This window comes from Polypterus senegalus, chromosome 14 (assembly GCF_016835505.1).
Source record: "Polypterus senegalus isolate Bchr_013 chromosome 14, ASM1683550v1, whole genome shotgun sequence".
In the NCBI taxonomy this organism is placed as follows: Eukaryota; Metazoa; Chordata; class Cladistia; order Polypteriformes; family Polypteridae; genus Polypterus; species Polypterus senegalus.
In genome coordinates, this window is record NC_053167.1 from 77,517,552 (window position 1) to 77,537,641 (window position 20,090).

General features: G+C 38.3%; 1 protein-coding gene across 2 annotated transcripts in view; it reads right to left on the bottom strand.

The window, feature by feature from the left end:
- tprb (translocated promoter region b, nuclear basket protein) overlaps positions 1–20,090 on the bottom strand; it is an 87,621-nt gene that overhangs the window by 52,918 nt on the left and 14,613 nt on the right. For both annotated transcript variants that reach the window (XM_039735582.1, XM_039735581.1), the window contains exons 15-21: positions 13,366–13,529; positions 11,421–11,554; positions 10,202–10,350; positions 9,953–10,115; positions 9,648–9,782; positions 3,209–3,349; positions 2,756–2,924 (exon numbers count right to left, since the gene is read on the bottom strand). In XM_039735582.1, the coding sequence (XP_039591516.1) occupies positions 2,756–2,924; positions 3,209–3,349; positions 9,648–9,782; positions 9,953–10,115; positions 10,202–10,350; positions 11,421–11,554; positions 13,366–13,529 (1,055 nt within the window). The remainder of the gene's footprint in view (positions 1–2,755; positions 2,925–3,208; positions 3,350–9,647; positions 9,783–9,952; positions 10,116–10,201; positions 10,351–11,420; positions 11,555–13,365; positions 13,530–20,090) is intronic.

A 20,090-nucleotide genomic window follows, 5' to 3' on the forward strand; every position in this document is an offset into this window, starting at 1 on the left:
CCTACAATGCAATTGTTTTCGCCACATAAAGCTTGTTAGGCATTTGATCTTTTCTGGAATTTGCGATTTCATAGGTTGTGATATATTGAGGAGTTAAGAAATTTATTGCGTGACATCAATTTTGATGAGCTGTCTATAGATCATTTTTGAATTTTTCAAATGAAACAAGTTGGTTTCGCGCTGTCAGTTTTTTAAAAATAAAGAAAACATTCTAACGGTTTCCAAATGTTATGAAATATCAATAAAAATCTTCACTAAGACTTATTTTTTTTCCCCGACATCATCGGTAATATTTACTTCTTTGGAAATGTAACCTCTTGCTGAATTTCGAATACGCCATTAGGAATTACCTGCGTAACCCATAATGCACTGCGGTACGCACGTTGTTCTCGCTATATGCGTGTTGTTGAAACTGAAGCATGTAGCATCGCGGATGAGAAATTGATCATTTCTTGATTAAAACTGGCACAACAAGCCTTGAGAAACCTAAGGAAGTGTACGAAGGCCACTGAAAAAATACGGACACAGTGAAGACAAAAAAATGTAAATGTCGAGATTAAAGTCGACATGTTGACTTTATTCTCGTAGTTTATTTTGTCAGTTGAATGTCGCAAACTAAATTTCATCTTAAAATGAATGTTTCATTTACTAGATTTTCTCAAACCCCGTCATAAATTAATGTAGCACATTAAATGCTTTATATTAAGTGTTCCCCGACCCAGTTGTTAATCTCTGCACGCTTCTTAAACTGACTTTCTCTTGCAGTGAGAGCGCCGGCAGCAATCGCCGCACATTGACTTCATGATATTCCTGCTCAATGAACATTCAGAATGCTAAGATAAATACTTGATATCTTTTTCACGATGAAATGCATTAAAGCATGTATTAGACATGGGTGGCGGTGGGGTACGGTGGCGTGACTGTAGTGCTGCTCCCTTGCATTATGGGGTTCTCAGGTCTACGTTCAGGGTAGAGAAGTTTATGGCAGGTGTGACGAAGCTCCAAAAAACTGGATACTGTATTTGAATGGGTATCGCACAGGTTTAACTGAAATATTGTGTAAATGTTGGGTTCGTCATATGGAGGTCGGAGATATGAACGAAGAATTCAATGGATGTTTTTCTGAGCAGGCTTTCTTTATTGCATGTTTGCTGTCTATCGTACGTACTAAACCCCCAGTTCCTAGCCTTTGTCTTTCTCCATATAACCAATCACCACACGATAAAGCGTCTTTGTGAAATTAAAACCTAGACCTCAGTTTTCAGAACTTTAAAAACAATTTTCGTTATACATGTTTAATTATGCCATCCATTCAGAGGTCTAAGCTTATAACTAGTTTTAATTTCACAAATACGTTTATCGTGTGGTGATTGGTTATGTGCAGAAAGAAAAGGATAGGAACTGGGGTTTAGTACGTCAGATAGAGACATAAGTCTAAAAGTAAGAAAAAAGTTGGTTCAATTGAAAAAGCGTTTTCTAAAGCTGAACGCTCGGAGGTTGAGTGTTATGCTAGGCTGTTCAATGCTACTTCTTTAGAAGAGTTTGAACCCACGACCAGCTGTGGAATTCTGGCTGTCACCTGGCAACAGGCACATCACTCATAAAAAACCTGAAAAGTCATCAGCATCCACTTCTGCAGAACCATCAGTCCAGGAACCATGCAGTTCAGCTCAAGAAGAAATGAACAGCATTCAGCCCATGCTGTCTGAGATGGTAAAGATTCTTGGGGGAGAAGATGTTGCAAGACAAAAGCTGAAGAACATGGCAGAAAATGAATCAGGACAGTGTTCTGTTATGTAACTGTAATATATGAAAAAAGAACTAGTGTAGCTATAATGAAGGCATTGTTTATTAGCCAGTTAAAAGAAGGGAATCTTTTATATAAAGTTCTAGAGTTAGGTGGCAAAATACTACACCCTGAAAGAATTTTTTTCAGTTTTAAAATGGAAGGCAGTTTTGGTATCAATAAAAGAGATCAGAAAAAATAAACTATTTTTCACTTTTATTTGTTTATGGGCAAGTGAATTTAACTGGCGGACAAGTGGATTTTCTACGTTTACTTGTCCGTGGACAAGTAGAAACAAATTTGATTTCCACACCCCTGTAACAAAAAAACCCTAATACTTGTGATTCATAAAATCAGAAGTCTGAATCTCAAACTCAGGAAAAAAAAACATTTGTTTTAACCAGTTTTTTTCTGATTTAATACACGGTTCTACACAACTTTTAAAATTGAACAATTTGTTGTACTTCCAAATTTTACCCTCTCTCTTAAATTTACATTACATTTAAATAAAGAATTTCTGTAAAAAGTTACAGAAGGACTGCATTCTGCTGCACAAAAACTGTTTTAACTCATTCCCCTTCTATAAAAGCAGGCAGGTTAAAAACCTATATATGGCAGTGTTATAAATCTAAACCCTTTGTGATTCCCAAAAAGGCAATATTTCAGTTCACACAGAGAAAAAAAAAGCACAAAAATGTGTTGTAACTATCTGTCAGAAGACAAAAGGGGGAAGAAGAGAGGTAGCAGGGACCTTATAATTGTGCAATGATTTTTTTCTTATATAAAATATATACAATTCATTGTTGAAATGATAATACAAAAGAAAGCATTCACACACTTAACCAAAGTCAATACTCTAAACAACCACAGGCAATTCTGAAATAAGAGAAGGTGGTTTCAGGAACTTGCAAAAAATAAATAAATATATATATATAAATAAAACAATTCACACACAACATTGACCCATACCTGTACTGGCAGATCCTTGCAATGCCTGAGATGCTATCTGATTCTCTGCATTACTCAGCTGTTGCTTTAAAGTACCAATTTCCTTTTCTGCATTCTTCAAGAGTTCCTTGGTTTTCTCATGCACAGATAACTGTGTTTCAAGCTGTTTCTTCACTTCTAGTAGCTGTAGCTAAAACATAATAATATCTGACTGAACACTTGTTGCTGTTTAGTTTCTTAACAGACAACATAAGACTGATTTCTTTTGCAATCCTTCTTTCAGTACTTTTCATTTAGTAGTTACAAACCTAAAGTCTGCATGTTGTTGAAAAAAGTTCTAAAAAACATGCAAATATTTTCATAAGACACTGTAAAAAATTCCCATTTTTATTCTGACTCAAAAAAAAAAAAAACACACAACTATACATTAATTTTAAAATGAGCATTAAAAAAACAATAAAAGGATTAACTTACATCTTGATTTCTACTTAGGAGATGTTTCTGCTCTACCTCATACTCTAATTTTTTCTTCATTTGAGCAATCTCTCTTTCTTGTTTCTCAATTTGATTATTGAGTCTCTGCTTTGTTTCAGTCTCTGAGCGTTCCAGTGTTACCTAATAAAACAGAATGACAAACCTGCTAAATATTTTACTATCCCAGCAGTCACAAGGTTTCAGCTGAAAAAAATATATGTTCATCAATTGTTTATCAATCACCTATAAAGTTATACATTGCCAACATAGAAATAAGCTCAAACTGGATTTATGAGGACTTAAAACTATAGAAATTTGTTTTGCTTTTATGTAAGTAAATCATGAAACTGCAAAAAATCCCAATACAAAATAGCAACATTGCATTTTATAACACAATGTGAAAGACAAAGTACGCTGTGAATACTCTTGACATAAATGTGTACTCATTTTTACCAACTTATAAATGTGTGCCCAAATTAAATTATTACCACTTGCTTTCAATACACTGTGCCTTAATGTCCATTATTCTGCACCTATTTTTGTAATTTGTAAAAATTAAAGATTATATAGTGGATCTCATTGGCGGATGGCTTAGAAGCTACCAAATCAGAGAATGTATTACGTATTAAATAAAACTCCTCAATGATATATGATGTGCTTCCCAAGCGGTGCTTGATTGTTTGCTTTCATTCTCTGACATTCTCTGCTCCTGACGGTGCTCCTTTGAAGGAGAAGATATGTTTGCATTCTTTTAATTGTGAGAAAGAACTGCCATCTCTGTCGTGTCATGGAGCACTGTTTAAACTATTCACTAAAGGGTGTTATTTCATGTCTAGAGGGCTCTAATAATGTTAAGTGTGGGAGAGTTTATAAGGACTTAAAATATATAAAAATAAGCATACAAAACATATGGTTTCTACTTCTCGGATTTTCACCTATCGCAGGGGGTTCTGGAACGTAACCCCAATGATCGAGGAGGGATTACTGTGTGTGTGTGTGTATGTATATAATATAAAATATATACTAGCAAAATACCCGCGCTTCGCAGCGGCGAAGCACTGCCTTAAAATTTTTAAGAAGAAAATTAAATCTTTTTAAACTGAGGAAAAATATACCAATAATTGTTAAGGATCTCTTTGTATACCACATTGTGAGTTCGGCCCTCCGGTTGTAATATGACCAAGCTGTGCACTGAGCTTACTCTTGAGCATGCAACGTACAGTTGGCCATGTGAACAGTAATCTTGTTTGAAATCTCACAGCTTGGATTGCTACTGTCATAATCGGTTTGAGTTTCATGGTTTGTTTCAATTATGACAATATTTGCAGGATTTGTTGTGTTGAAGAGACATTCGGCATCTGTCAAGCGTTGTAAGCACACAACCGGTTTCATCGATAAAAATCACATCCAGCTTTTGAGTTTAAACATTCATAAACATCAAAGTGTCCACTACTGAAATCGTCACCTGTGAATCTAAGATTTTTAAGAGGCATTGGCGGTTGTCGAAAGGTGTAAAATATTTGGCTATTTCGGTACACTTGAAAGCGACAACCGAACAATTCAGCAGCAGCCATCAACTCACATGCAGAACCATAGGTGAAGGGCTTAAAGCATTTCACTCTTATAGTGCTCCTGTGTAGTATAATCATCTCCTGTACCGTCATCAGTCCACACCTTAAACCTGTCCCAGTTATTCAATACATAAGACACAATGTTCCTCCGGATATCAAGAGAGTGAGCTGATATGGCCGTGCAATATGTAACAGAGAATGGAAAAGGTAGGTGCCATCTTCGGGCATGGAAACCACTCGGTAAGTGACAGTTCTTTCATCAACAGTGATCACCTCGATAGACATAGTAATGGGCGTTGGAATGATAAAGGAAATGGGTACCTGAGAAATGTAAAGCAAGTGTAAAATACCTATACAATAACTACAATTGTAATAAACAAACAATAAAACAGCAGAGAAGCCATGGATTAAACAAAAAGGCTATAGTTATCAGTAGGGAGACATGAATCCCGTGGCGAAGCAAGGAAGGGAATGTAGAGACCGGAGCGACAGACGGTCTTATATAGGCAGGTATCCAACAACGTGGGAGGCGTTGGGATGGGGGACCCAATGCCACCTCACACGGTGACCGAGCTGCAGGCTATGGATGTATATATGTACGCAAGTAGGATTCAGTTAGCGTTGGGAACCCGTGTACCAAGTTTCTTGAAGATGGGCCCATAAGTAACAAAGACTGTTGAAAAGTTCAATATGGCGGCCGACAGTGGCATCATACCACCGAAATAAGTATGTACATTGGTTTCGGTTAGTGCAGGGAAGCCGCCTACCGAGTTTCAAGAAGATGGGGCCATAAATAAGAAAGTTCAACATGGCGGACGTTGTTGACCGTTATGACCATTACACGTAGAATTTCGAAATGAAACCTGCTTAACTTTTTGTAAGTAAGCTGTAAGGAATGAGCCTGCCAAATTTCAGCCTTCTACCTACATGGGAAGTTGGAGAATTAGTGATGGAGTCAGTGAGTCGATCAGTCAGTGAGGGCTTTGCCTTTTATTAGTATAGATATACAGTGATCCCTCGCTATATCACGCTTCGACTTTCGCGGCTTCACTCTATCGCGATTTTTTTCTCATACACGCTTACGTCACTACGCATGCGCTTTCTGAGAACTTTTATCTAAGCCCAACGATGGCGCCTAAACGTGCTGTTTTTTCTAAGCCTTCTGACAATAAAACTAAGCGCCGGAGGAAGATGCTTACTATCCAGGAGATATGATCAAAGATGGCAATACCCTACAAAAGCCTCCTCACGCATATGAAAAGACAGCACCAGAAACTGCCTATCAAGATGTTCTTCAGCCGCGCACCCAGACACCCACTGCCTACTCTTAGTACTCCTTCACTGAAAACAACGCACCTGCTGAAGATACTTCACCACCTCTGAAGGCTCTCCTACTGAGGTCGTGCCTTCATAGGTTAGTGGTTGGGTGCAATTAAATGTACAGTACAATAATCTACTATATAAAAGCGTTCGGGATTGCCCTTCTGTCCCGTAAGTGCAAAGCGTAGCGTTATTCAGCGTATTACAGACTTACTACTTGCGGCTTGAGGTACGAAGCAACGTGATGTGAGCGGAGTTCTGGTGCTCTCATTGATCCCTTGCTTTTGTGCGCGATGCGCTGGAAAAATAGACAAAATGATGTCTCTGGAAATAATGTTGATGGAGTACAAATGCCACACCACGTAGTAAATATCAGGGGAGATGGTGCTTGCTTATTTAGTGCATGAAACTCCATCTTTAGTGGTACAGATTCAGGCTGACATTGTACGACTTTGGACAGGCACTTGAGGGGATATAAAAAAAAAAAAATAACACTTAGGTTTTCGGGAGATGTTATGAATGGGCACTTTGATGTTCTCATTCTCTACACTTACATGTCTGATGTACACATGGAGCGCACAAAAATTGAGGATAAAAGTCGGTTGCCTTAAAAGGCGAGTGCTAGTAATATGACATTTGTAACGTTTAATATGTCTTATTTTGTCTAATATATTGGGTAATACGAGTGTAATGGTAACTAAAGGGTGTCATGTCTAGAGGGCTCTAATGTTAAAAAACGTATTTAGGAGGTCGTAAACAGGTTTTCTATACTCTAACTGCGAAAATATTCGATTTATAAATAAAATCCTACTTCGCGAAAATTCATTTATCACGGTAGAGTCTGGAACGGACACAGAAAGAACGGCATCATTTATATTCGTCTATCGTAGAGGCGTCATGTACCTCCGAGCCACCTTCACTGTTCATAGAGGCATGTTTCTCGCGGAGGTGAGTCGCCATATACAGCGTGTAAAACGGTTTGCGAGGGGTATCCCATGGGATCCTTAAAACAATCCTTTACAACTGAGGTTAAAACACAATGAAGCAAGCAGTTTTTAAAAACTGAGTTTTCGGTTACGACACACGTCGTGCACCATAGCAAACTGTTTTACACGCTACATACAGCAATTCGCATCCGTGACAAACATGCGTCTTCTTCACTCACGGACAATTATATGTTGCTCTCTCCAGAGTTCCATCTTTTCATTCACTTACTGTTGTATTCTCAAACCAACCCATTTTAGACAACCGTGTCTTTCCAGAAGTGTTAAGCATTTAATAAATAATTATGCATGAGATTGAGCGTGTGTCTACCCGGCGCAGAGAGGCGTGGGTAGGCCGTTGAACCCCATTTGGGCTGCAAACCGTGGAATTCCCACCAAGTGCGACTCATACGCTCCCGCTGGTTACGTCCCTACCCTTTGTACACCCCCCCCCTCCCACCTCGCTACTACCGTGGTCGGTGGGATTATACAGTAATCCCTCACTATATCGCGCTTTGACTTTCGCGGTTTCACTCTATCGCGGATTTTAAATGTAAGCACATCTAAACATATATCACAGATTTTTCGCTGATTCGCCGCTTTCTGCAGACAATGGGTCTTTTAATTTAGGTTACATGCTTCCTCAGTTTGATTGCCCAGTTGATTTCATACAAGGGACGCTATTGGCGGATGGCTTAGAAGCTACCCAATCAGAGCATGTATTGCATATTAACTAAAACTCCTCAATGCTAAAAGGTATGCTTCCCGCGCTGTGCTTGTTTGCTTCTCTCTGTCTTTCTCACTCTCTCTGCCTGACGGAGGGGGTGTGAGCAGAGGGGCTGTTTGCACAGAGGACACGGACGCTCCTCTACAAAATGCCGCTTTATCGGTGCTTCTGTATACTTAAAAGCATGTATTGATTTTTTGATTGTTTGCTTTTCTTAGCGAGCACTCTCTCTGACATTCTCTGCTCCTGACGCTCCTTTTGACGCGCTCCTTTGAAGATAAGATATGTTTGCTTTCTTTTAATTGTGAGAAAGAACTGTCATCTCTGTCTTGTCATGGAGCACAGTTTAAACGTTTGACTAAAGGGTGTTATTTCATGTCTAGAGGGCTCTAATAATGTTAACAAGGTGGGAGAGTTTATAAGGGCTTAAAATATATAAAAACCACACAAACATATGGTTTCTACTTCGCGGATTACCACCTATCGCGGGGGGGTCTGGAACGCAACCCCCGCGATCGAGGAGGGATTACTGTATATAGAAAAGCAGCCAAAAATCACACAGAGCAATGAAATGTCTAAATGAATCACAGGTGCATCTGGAATGTGTAACGACGACAACGACTTAAGTGACGAGTTGGAGGTGGGCACATGAGCGGTCAGTGCATACTGAACGAGAAATCAGCAGACTAGCATGACCACTTTTAGCTGACCCTATACTCTGCATAGTCCAGTGGAAACTCAATTGAAATTATATATTTTAGAATAAAACTGAGAACTTATGCCAGAATAATCTGAAAGTGTGTGTGTGTGTAACTTAATACTCCATCCAAAAATTATTTTCCCCCTTTAAAACTTAACTTACGCTGTGTAGTCTGTAGTGGGGACTAAGAAAACGTAATATCAAGCTTTCATTTTGAAATATTAAAATTATTAAAAACTCAACACGAATAGGTGACCAACACTAATACAGTGTCAAACATTGTGAAAAAAGTCCAAAGGAAAAGAAATTCTCATGTAATTTGAGTCGCATAATCCACATGTCCAATATCCATTTGAATGGTAAAAACTTAGAAAATTTATTTTTTGCTAAAACTGTTACTTCCTGAAATCTCTGCAATAAATATAAACAAGGAAAACCAATTCAGATGTACAGCATTGTGGAAATTGTGATCTGCCCCTCTAAATCATTCACTGGTGAAGAATATGGTCTTTAATTCAAACAAGATGTTTTGTTCAGATCAGATTAAAAAAAAAAATCTTCCCTCAGTCACCACTACAAACAAGAGGATAAGTAACATTAAAAAACACAATTTGGGGTGGCGTATTGCTTAAAAGGAGACTTTTAGCCATGGATTAATTGATATGAATTCAAATGCTGAATAAGATGCTTTGGCTTCAGATGTACCTGTATATGCTAAATTCAGACTGCATTGTGATGCATAATTCTTAAGACCACTCACTTAAAAATAAAATTTGTAAACTGGCAAGAGTACTCTTCTCCTTGTAAAAGAATCAGTAACTAAACAATTGTTCAGAAGTGGTAAGGGTCACAACAGATTCAAGAACTGCAGCAGTGAAAAGACACAGAACAGTTCTTACAAGCAGCAAATAGCTATAGCCTTATTACAAATGTACACAAACAGGAAACCAGACATAAGTTTAATTTGACTGCATTTTCAAACAATTGCAGACTGTAGAAACACAATTTAACTGATTTACATTGATTAGTAATGTGCATTTAGCAATCAGGTTATTTAAATTATACTAAATACTCTTGCTTTTAACACAAGTTTAAAATATACAGATGTGTAACACTTATTTCAATTTTTGGTACCAACCTGGATGGATTTGAGATTGGTCAGAAGGAGGTTCTGTCCTTTCTGTTCAGCCAACAACGACTCCTTTTCTTGATTCAATCTTGACTCACTTATCTTAAACATATCCTTTTCTCTTCTTAGATTTTCAGCTCGAACCTATAGAATTTCAGTGTTTTAAGACAGGTTAACTTGGATAAAACACATTCCTTAATTATCTCAATACAATCGCAGACAACCTAATTTTTATGTGAAATCACCTAAAGATGATCCATCATTTACATAGAGATCAAACACTTTTACATTCTGTCTTTAAAGAGAAGACTTACTTCAGCTGTTGCCAGTTTTTCATTTGCAGCTCTTAGGTCCTGCGTTAGGGTATGGATCATCTGCTCCTGTTGTTGAGTAGTAGATGACATCTTTTGACATTTTTCCCGGAATGATGCAATCTCACGGCGGTACCTATCCAGATTTTCTTGCAACATATCATAACTGACAAGAGGAAAAAAAATATGTCAGAGAAAAACTGAACAAAATTAAAATGTCTTTTAAAAATAAACATTGTTTAGAGTATTTACCGTCTAGAAGCAAATTCTAGCTGTGTAGAAATTTTGGTGTTTTGGGACCGCAGTTCAGTGACTTGCTCCTGAAGCTTTTCATTATGCTCATTAAGAATTTTATCATTTTCAGCTTTCTCCTTTTTGTATGTAAGAAACACTTCTTGTAACTAAAGGAAAAAAAAAGCTGCATCAAACTGCTTTAATATTTGCCACAATGAGATGCAACAAAGCTGAAGAGCAGGAATCATGCAATTTCCAAATGGAGATATGTTCCAGGTGTTGCTCTTTTCCATTTTCCTTCTCTAAAGATATGGGTGTTTTTAAATATCTTCAGAATAATGTCAGATTTTAAACATAGCATTTTGCAACAATACAGGTTGGCTTCATGTCCTTTGGTACCTTGAATCTGGAACTGTCAATAGTCAGACCAAGAATGAACCAGGAAAATGAGAACAGCCAGCCAGTAAAAGGTACGTGAAAAGTGCTTGGTGTTTTTAAAAATCAAAACATGGGTGCAAATAGTGCAGTGCTGTTCATTCATAAAACCAGTGTCTGTCCACAAGTTAAAATCCAAGAACTGATCAAGTGTTGGAACCTAAATAAAACCATGCAGTCATCACATACTTTCTGCTTTCACCACACTGGTCTTAACGGAGATATCTTTAGCTGCAGTCCTCATTTCTGACTCTTGTCCCACCTGCCCTGTGCCAGCTGTCCTTCAGTCTTCCACTATGTTCTCCTAGCATCTTTGGGCTACCTAGGAAGGCCCTAACGACATCGTATCCTGCCACTCTATAAATTTAGCAGGGGACGATCCGCTCCTGGAGTGCCAATAGCCCAATCCTCCGCAGGGGCTACTCAGCGCTCTCTCCCTTCTCCATCACACTGTCTCAGGCACACAATACTGCCCTCTCATTCATGGTTCTTTTTTTTCTCCTCCTTTTGCCCTGCTCTAGCTTCTTTACACACTTTGAAAGGATGCAGCTGAACTGGTGCTGATGACTCTGGAGCGCTAATGAGACAATCATCTGAACCACATTCACTTGCAAGTGAATGTACGCCAAGCCAATCACACCAATTCACACCCTAGGACACACTTCACCACACACACCAAAACCCCAAATAAGCCTAAGCACATATTTACTTAAAAACGGAACAGCCACAGACCCCGACTATACCACACACACACACACACACACACACAACACGTAACAATGGCATTCACAGAAAAAATTACCTGTTTTAATGCAGCTTTTGCTTCTATGACTTCAGCGGATTCTTCTTTTGTTATCTGCACTGGAGTTGCTACTGTTGGTGTGACAGCAGGAGAGCGACGAGGAGTCGAAGTAGCAGAAAATTCTTCTGAAACACCTGGATTTCATTAATTAAATTAGTTTTGTTTACTATATTAAAACATTACTGATGGATTATCAAAATGTCTACATTAGAAAGGGTCACAACACAAACCATATACCGTATTTACGCGTGTACCTCGCGCACATTTTTTCCCCGAAAATTAGCATTAGAAAATCAGGTGCGTGTCATACACGAGGAAATGGAATTCTGTAATGTTTACTTCTTCTGCTTGGGCGCACTCGGAGTAAATATGGTATGTTCCATATGAAGTACTATTAGAAAGAATGATTAGTATATTTTTTAATACTCACTTTTTACTCGCAATTAAAACATTTTTAAATTTACTTTCAAAAGTCTGAGGAAAAAAAACATTCTTGATCTAAAAAAACATTTGAAAGTGTATATAGACCTCAAAAATGTGTACCACACTGCCAGTCAAACAAATTTAAGGATATCTTCATCTAGCTGGGGATTAGAAGATTTCCACACAACGTAACAAAAATGGAGTCAGGGTAGGGTTTGTAAAAGATGCATGGACATCTTAGACTTACTTATTTAAGGTGCTATGTGCATATTATGGCTGTCAGATGGATCATTGTGATTTGAAAATAATTTTGAAATTTTTTGAAAGATCTTATTCAAAAGGTAAAAGCTGATATTTGATTGTAAAAAGAAAAAGATGTCCGTTTTACGCACACCAATTTTGGTATCAAATTACTCCAGACACACTATGCAAAGCTGCAGTATTTTACAGTTCTGTTACATCCAGATCTATTTACTATAGTTTTTTTTTTGTCCCTGTATCCCACTATTCTGCACTCTGATCAACATGTATGTTTAATGCATGCTTCTCTGTTGCCATAAAGGAATCATTTTGCATCTGATTCTGTCCCATTCACATCTGAAACAGGAGATCCCCGACTGTTTAATGCTAAGACCTTCACTTTAGAGCAAATGGAAAAATATAAGTCTGTTTTTCTGTTTTTCCTTTTATTACATTCTAAAAACACCAAGAGTAAAAGGCCTCATCAGTGTCAGCCAACACATTGACAAAATTAGTTTCTCTCTCTCTCTGGGTGGCGGTTGGTTTGACACAAAGCCTAAAAAAATTAAGACAGAAATAAAAATATTCAGGCCACCTTTACTAAAGCATTACTCCATCTGTAAAGTAGAAAAAAAAAAAATTAAGACGACCATAATACATACTTCTTCTGGCTCCTCTCGTTAGGAGTCGCCCACTAGCGGATCATCATCTGCCATATTGTCCTGTCCTCTGCATGTCCTCTCTCATCAAATCCACAAACCTTCTCTTAGGCTCTTTTTCTCTTGCCTGGCAGCTCTATGCTTAGCATCCTTCTCCCAATATACTCAGTATCTCTCCTCTACACATGTCCAAACCAACGCAATCTCGCCTCTCTGACTTTGTCTCCCAACTGTCCATCTTGAGCCGACTCTCTAATGTACATGTACTCATTTCTAATCCTGTCCATCCTTGTCACACCCAATACAAATCTTAGCATCTTTAACTTCGCTACCTGCCTTTCACACTTGCTATGTCTGTCATAAATCACTCCTGACACTCTTCTCCACCCATTCCACCCTGCCTGCACTCTTTTTCACCTCTCTTCCACAATCCCCATTACTCTGTACTGTTGATCCCAAGTATTTAAACTCATACACCTTCGCCAACTCTACTCCTTGCATCCTCACCATACCTGACCTCCCTCTCATTTACACACATGATCTGTGAATAAACTGCACTAAAAAATAAAAACAGCCATCTCTCACTAAACAGAGTTTATTTGAACATATATGGAACAACTTACCGGGAGTAGGAAATGAAACCCCAGTAGTCTGTGCCAAAAGTATACGATACATATCTCTTTGCCGTACAATGGATTCAACCAGTTGCATCTGATGGTTGCGGCTGTCCTTCAGTTGCTCTAACTCACTTAAAGCTTTGTCCAAGTCTGCTTGCAGCTCAGAAACCCTAAATGTGTAAAACAACTGCATTACTATCAGATTTGAAACATTTCATTTAGCTCATTTAACAACTTTCCTAAATACTTTTTTCTTTACTTGGTGTATGAGTTCCCATTTTCCATCCTACTTACGTGTTAAATAAAACAAATTTGGAAAGTTTCTTCTTTTCATTCTGGTCACAAAATGAACCACGACGACAATGTTTACTATCTAATCACTTTACAGCTTATCAAACTTTCAACATTATATTACAATAGCATTTTATTATTACACAGAATTAACAAGTAGGTTTGACATTCAGGCACTGCTATTGGGCTTAGCTCATACTTAAGCCATTTGCTGAAAGCTATCCATTTTTCTGGTCTGAAAAATCTTTGATCCTTTAGTGTCAATACAAACTAATTGCTCTCTTAGTAACCATTAGTTAGTCATGATTCTACCATACAGCTAAGTATCAAACACATGCATTTAACAATCCTGAGACGAGACACAACAGAAGAAACAGTCGGTCCATAAGTATTTGGACAGTGACAATTTAATAATTATGGCTCTGTACACCACAATGGATTTAAAATAGAGCAATCAAGATGTGTTTGAAGTACAGGCTTTCAACTTTAATTTAGGGGGTTTAACAAAAATATTTTATGCACCTTTTAGAAAAGATTTTTTATACATGGTCCCCTATTTTTAGGTGCTCAAATAGTAATTGGACGAACAATAATTAATACAACAATCATTTTCAATATCTGGTTGAATTCAATGACTGCCTAAAGTCTGGAATCCTAGTGCTGGGTTTCCACCCTTTACTGCAGCGCTCTTCAGATGCTGCTTGTTCCTTGGAATTTCACTTGTTAAAGGCAAAACCGATGACAGAAATATGTCCAACTGAGATCAGTTGATTGATTTGGCCACTGAAGAATACCTTGAAAAGCACCTGGCCTGCTTTTGCAGTATGCTTTGGCCCACTGTCCATCTGTACTGTGAAGCATCATTTGATGATTTTTCAGGCATTTCGTTGAATCTGAGCAGATAGTTGAGCCCTATACCCTTCAGAATTCATCCTGCTACTTTTGGCCAGCATTCCTATCATCAATAAACACTAGTGACCGACTTCCAACCACAGCCATGCATGATCGTGCCATATAACTGCCTCCACCATGTTTCACAGATGATGTGGTATTCATCGGATCATGATCAGTATCCTCTCTATACTCTTCTCTTTCCAACATTCTGGATAAAGTGATCTTATTTTACGCTGTTCAAAGAAAACTGTTCCAGAACAGGACAACCTTTTAAAAAATGTTTTCTGGCAAAGCCTAATCTGTCCTTCCTATAATTGAGGTTTACCAAATGGTTGGCACCTTGTAGTAAATCCCTCAGTTTTAACTTTCATGAAGTGTTCTCTTGATTGTACACTTTAGCAATGATAGGTTTACCTCCTGGAGAGTCTTGGTTTGAATAAATGTTTTGTAGAGTTTCTACTTCAATGAGAGATTTCTGCAAACATTTAGCACAGCTGTCTTCTGTGGTTTACCAGACCTTCTGGTGTTGCTGAGCCAACATTTTTTTCCTTCATTTTAAGAATGTACCAAATTATTTACTTGACCACTCCTAGTGTTTCTGTGCTCGCTCTCTCTAAAGGGTTTGTTTTGTTCTGTCAACCAAATGAACTGTTTTTACTCGCATGGTCAGCTCTTTAGATCTTATATTGAGTTCACATTGACAGTTTCAAAATACAAATTACACACTTGGAGTGAAATCCAGGCCCTTTACCTGCTTAATAGTTAATGAGATAATGAAAGAACTGTTCCCACCTTGCTATAGATCAGTTTGTCAGTCAAATATCCATACACTTTTGATCCCCTGGAAATGGGAGAGAACGGGGACTAAGCAGAAATGCAAAAATGGCTGGAATTCCTAAACAGTAAGTCTACACTTGTTTCAGATCCATTGTGGTGGCATACAGAGCCAAAATAATAAAAAGTGTCACTGTCTAAATGGGCCTGCATCAATGAAAAAAAAGGACTGCATACATTATTTTGACTAGATTGTACTTAAGGTCCAAATGACTAAAGTTTATATCACTTAAAAAATATTAAGGAATTAAAAAGTTATGAACATACACTGAACCATTGCAACAAAAATGTAACAGTGCAGCTGAGGTTTTCGTTTCTTGAAATAACATATTTCATTTCAAAGCCAAGTCTTAAAGTTTAGCATTTGATCACCATTTGAAAAAAAGCGGCCAAAATGTTAGACAAACAGAAAAGTAAAACACAGTGATATTTGAGAAGTGAAATTAAGTTTATTGGATTAACAGAAAGTGTGCAATAATTGTTCAAACAAAATCAGGCAGGTGCATAAATTTGGACACTGTTGTCATTTTATTGATTCCAAAACTTTTAGAACTCATTATTGGAACTCAAAATTGGCTTGGTAAACTCAGTAACCCCTAACCTACATACACAGGTGAATTCTATAATGAGAAAGAGTATTTAAGGGGGTCAATTGTAAGTTTCCCTCATCTAATTTTCACTGAAGAGTAGCAACATGGGGGTCACAAAACTCCTCTCAAATGACCTGCAGACAAAGATTGTTCACCATCATGGTTTAGGGGAAGGATACAGAAAGCTGTCCTCGAGATTTAAGCTGTCTGTTTCCACAGTTAGGAACATATTGAGGAAATGGAAGACCACAGGCTCAGTTCAAATTAAGGGTCAAAGTGGCAGACCAAGAAAGATTTCGGATAGACAGAAGCGACGAATGGCGAGAACAGTCAGAGTCAACCCACAGACCAACACCAAAGACCTACAACATCATCTTGCAGCAGATGGAGTCACTGTGCATCGTTCAACCATTCGCGCACTTTACACAAGGAGATGCTGTATGCGAGAGTGATGCAGAGGAAGCCTTTTCTCCGCCTACAGCACAAACAGAGCCGCTTGAGGTATGCTCAAGCACATTTGGACAAGCCAGCTTTATTTTGGAATAAGGTGCTGTGGACTGATGAAACTAAAATTGAGTTATTTGGGCATAGCAAGTGGCGTTATGCATGGAGGAAAAAGAACACAGCATTCCAAGAAAAACACCTGCTACTTACAGTAAAATATGGTGGTGGTTCCATCATGCTGTGGGGCTGTGTGGCCAGTGCAGGGACTGGGAATCTTGTCAAAGTTGAGGGACGCATGGATTCCACTCAGTTTCAGCAGATTCTGGAGACCAATGTCCAGGAATCAGTGACAAAGCTGAAGCTGCGCCGGGGCTGGATCTTTCAACAAGACAGACAATGACCCGAAACACTGCTCAAAATCCACTAAGGCATTCATGCAGAGGAACAAGTACAACGTTCTGGAATGGCCATCTCAGTCCCCAGACCTAAATATAATTGAAAATCTGTGGTGCGAGTTAAAGAGAGCTGTCCATGCTCGGAAGCCATCAAACCTGAATGAACTAGAGATGTTTTGTAAAGAGGAATGGTCCAAAATACCTTCAACCACAATCCAGACTCTCATTGGAAACTACAGGAAGCGTTTAGAGACTGTAATTTCTGCAAAAGGCGGATCTACTAAATATTGATTTCATTTCTTTTTTGTGGTGCCCAAATTTATGCAACTGCCTGATTTTGTTTGAACAATTATTGCACACTTTTTGTAAATCCAATAAACTTCATTTCACTTCTCAAATATCACTGTGTGTGTCTCCTATATGATACATTTAACTGACATTTTTTATCGTAACAACCAACGATTTATACAGGAAAATAATGACTATTAACAAGGTTGCCCAAACTTTTGCATCCTACTGTACAGTAGTTACTTCCCGGAAAGGCAGTGTTCATAATAAACATGGAAGACATTATAAATTTCATCTTAAAATGGATGATGTTTAGTTATGGTGGGGATTGAGCAACTCTAGTAAATTAAAGTAGCATGTTAAAAGCTTTGTATTCCAAGCATACACTTTCCCTTGCACCAAGAGGAGCAGTAGGCAACAGTTGCCACAAAGAATAAATTAACTTCTTGATATTAAAGCTCTCTGAACATTTAGAAAACAGTACTTAGATTTATCCTTGATATTTCCATGATGAAATGCATTAAAGCATTTGTTAAATATGTAGGGGCACGGTGGTTCCTAGGAGTTTCCTGTCTGGAGTTTGCATGGTTTCCAGGTGGATTTACTCAATGTGCTTCGATTTCCTTTCAAAGTCATGAAGGATGTGGGGATTTAGTGATGCTAAATTGATACTACTAGTGAAAGTGTGTGGACATGTTCACCCTGTGATTAGCTGGTGCCCAGTCCATGGATTGTTCCTGCCTGGTGCACAATGTTTGCTGGGAAGGGCATGACCCTGGACAGACTGAAAAGTATTCCTTATACAGTACATGTTTATTCTCTCTATGATTTTTAAAATTTCTAAACACGATGTTCTAAGTTTATAGTTAGTTTTACTTTCACAGACATTTATTGTGCAGTGATTGGTTGTGTGGGGAAAGAAACAGAAGAATAGGGAGTGGGGTTTGATAGGTTTGTTAAAAACAGTATAGATGCAATAAAGTAAGCCCACTCAAAACAGTGTCCCCAGCCACCAGCTCACAAACCCAAAATGTATACAATTCAATTAAACCAGTGGGAAACTTATTCAAACATCTAGCCTCTTGGAGCCTTGTCATAACTGCCATAAAGGTTCTCTGTATTGAATGTACAGCTGCTTGTGCACCTACTTTTTACAGATATTGTGGCGAGGCTTCCTGAGAATTTAAACGGATGTGCTACTGGAAAGCTTTCTTTATTGTGGGAATACGGTCTCTGTCAAACCAACCAACCCCCAACTCTTATACTTCTATTTTCTTTCTCCACATAACCAACTGCCAGACAATAACCAACTGTAATAAATGTAAAACCAGTGATCTGTTTAGAACAGCAATTCATCTAAACTTTTAAGGAACACTGAAAAATGTTCATTATACATGCTTAATTATTACATTTTTCCATTTAGGGTGGTACCAGTCCCAGCAAGCTTTGAACGGAGTCAGGAACAATGCCTAGACGGGGTGCCAGCTCACTGCAGAATGAATATGAGCACACACATACACCAGCACTAATCTCCTAGCCTGCGTGCCTTTTGAAGGAAACTGAAGCACACAGAGGAAATCCATCAGAAAAACTAACTCAGGCAAGGACCACCTGGAACATGAACCCTTTACTGCGAAGCAGCAGCACTATGCCACTGTGACCCGGCATGTTTATTAATAGTATACTGTAAATTTTAAAAAGTAGTTAACAATTTATCTGTAATAATTAATAAAGATGCCTTAATGGATCTCACCATTGAAATATAAAGTATAAATCTTAGTATTCTATTGTTCAGAGAGCTAGAATATCATGAAGTTAATGTATTCTGTGTGGCGACTGATGTCTTCGGCAAGATGAAGTCCATTTATGAAGCACATAACCATTAGTGACTGGGTCAGGGTAAACTTCAAACACAAAGCATTTATTTACGATGTGTTTTGAGCAACTCTAATAAACATCCATTTTAAGATGAAGTTCACAGTGTTCTAATTTTAAGGAAGAAATAAACTGCAAGACTGAAGTTGAAATAGACATTTTTCTTCACCATGTCCATATTTTATTTCCTTCTCTATGGCCATAAAACGCTCCCATAACTACCAATTTGTTATGACCCCGCACAGACAAAATATTAAAATAAAATAAGCACGCTCAAAGATCTCACAGGGACTTTTTCCCCACCACAGACTGGATCTAGTGGCTTTAGGATGGAAAACAGTCACCATGAAGTGGATGTGCATGCATGAACAGCAGCTGCATGTTTTTCAGGTAGGGTAAACATCATTTGCTTCCATTTTAAAATCTACACAAAAAAACCCATGTACAGGCATTTTGCTGCGGAAGAAAAAAAAACAGTCTCTCGTACAACCTACTAAGGCCGGAGTTATACTTCACGCGACACATGCTGCAGCGGACGCTCCTGCTACGCAAGCAGTGTAGTGTTCATACTTGCGCGCATACTTTACGTAAATCCAGAGGAATCCACCAGGTGGCAGTGGTGAGAACATGTTCGACTTCTGAGTTGTGAATTGCCTAGAACACCTATTAAATTCCGATGACACCTTACCGCAATCTCTCTGAAAAGGATGTTTATTGATTGATGGATTTAATCCAGGGATGTGTCTATTCCAGCAAGCATTGGGCTTGAGTGAGAAACAGTCCCTTGACGAGGCCTCAGCTCAACGCAAGGTGAATACAAGAACACACATACACTAGCATCATTTTAGCGGCACCAAATCCCCAAATCTGCATATCTTTGGAAGGAAACTGGAGCACAGTGTGGAATACAAGCAGGAAATACCAGCAACATAATTCCCTGCGAGACAGCAGTGCTATCGCTCCATCACCGTGACAACCCCATGTGTGTAATTATTCCCCCATGTGTGTAATTAACAGTATTCATTTAAACGAAATTATATGTAAAATGTAACACACACTTTAATGTATTTCATCATGAAAGTGATATCTACACTAATAAAAGGCAAAGCCCTCACTGACT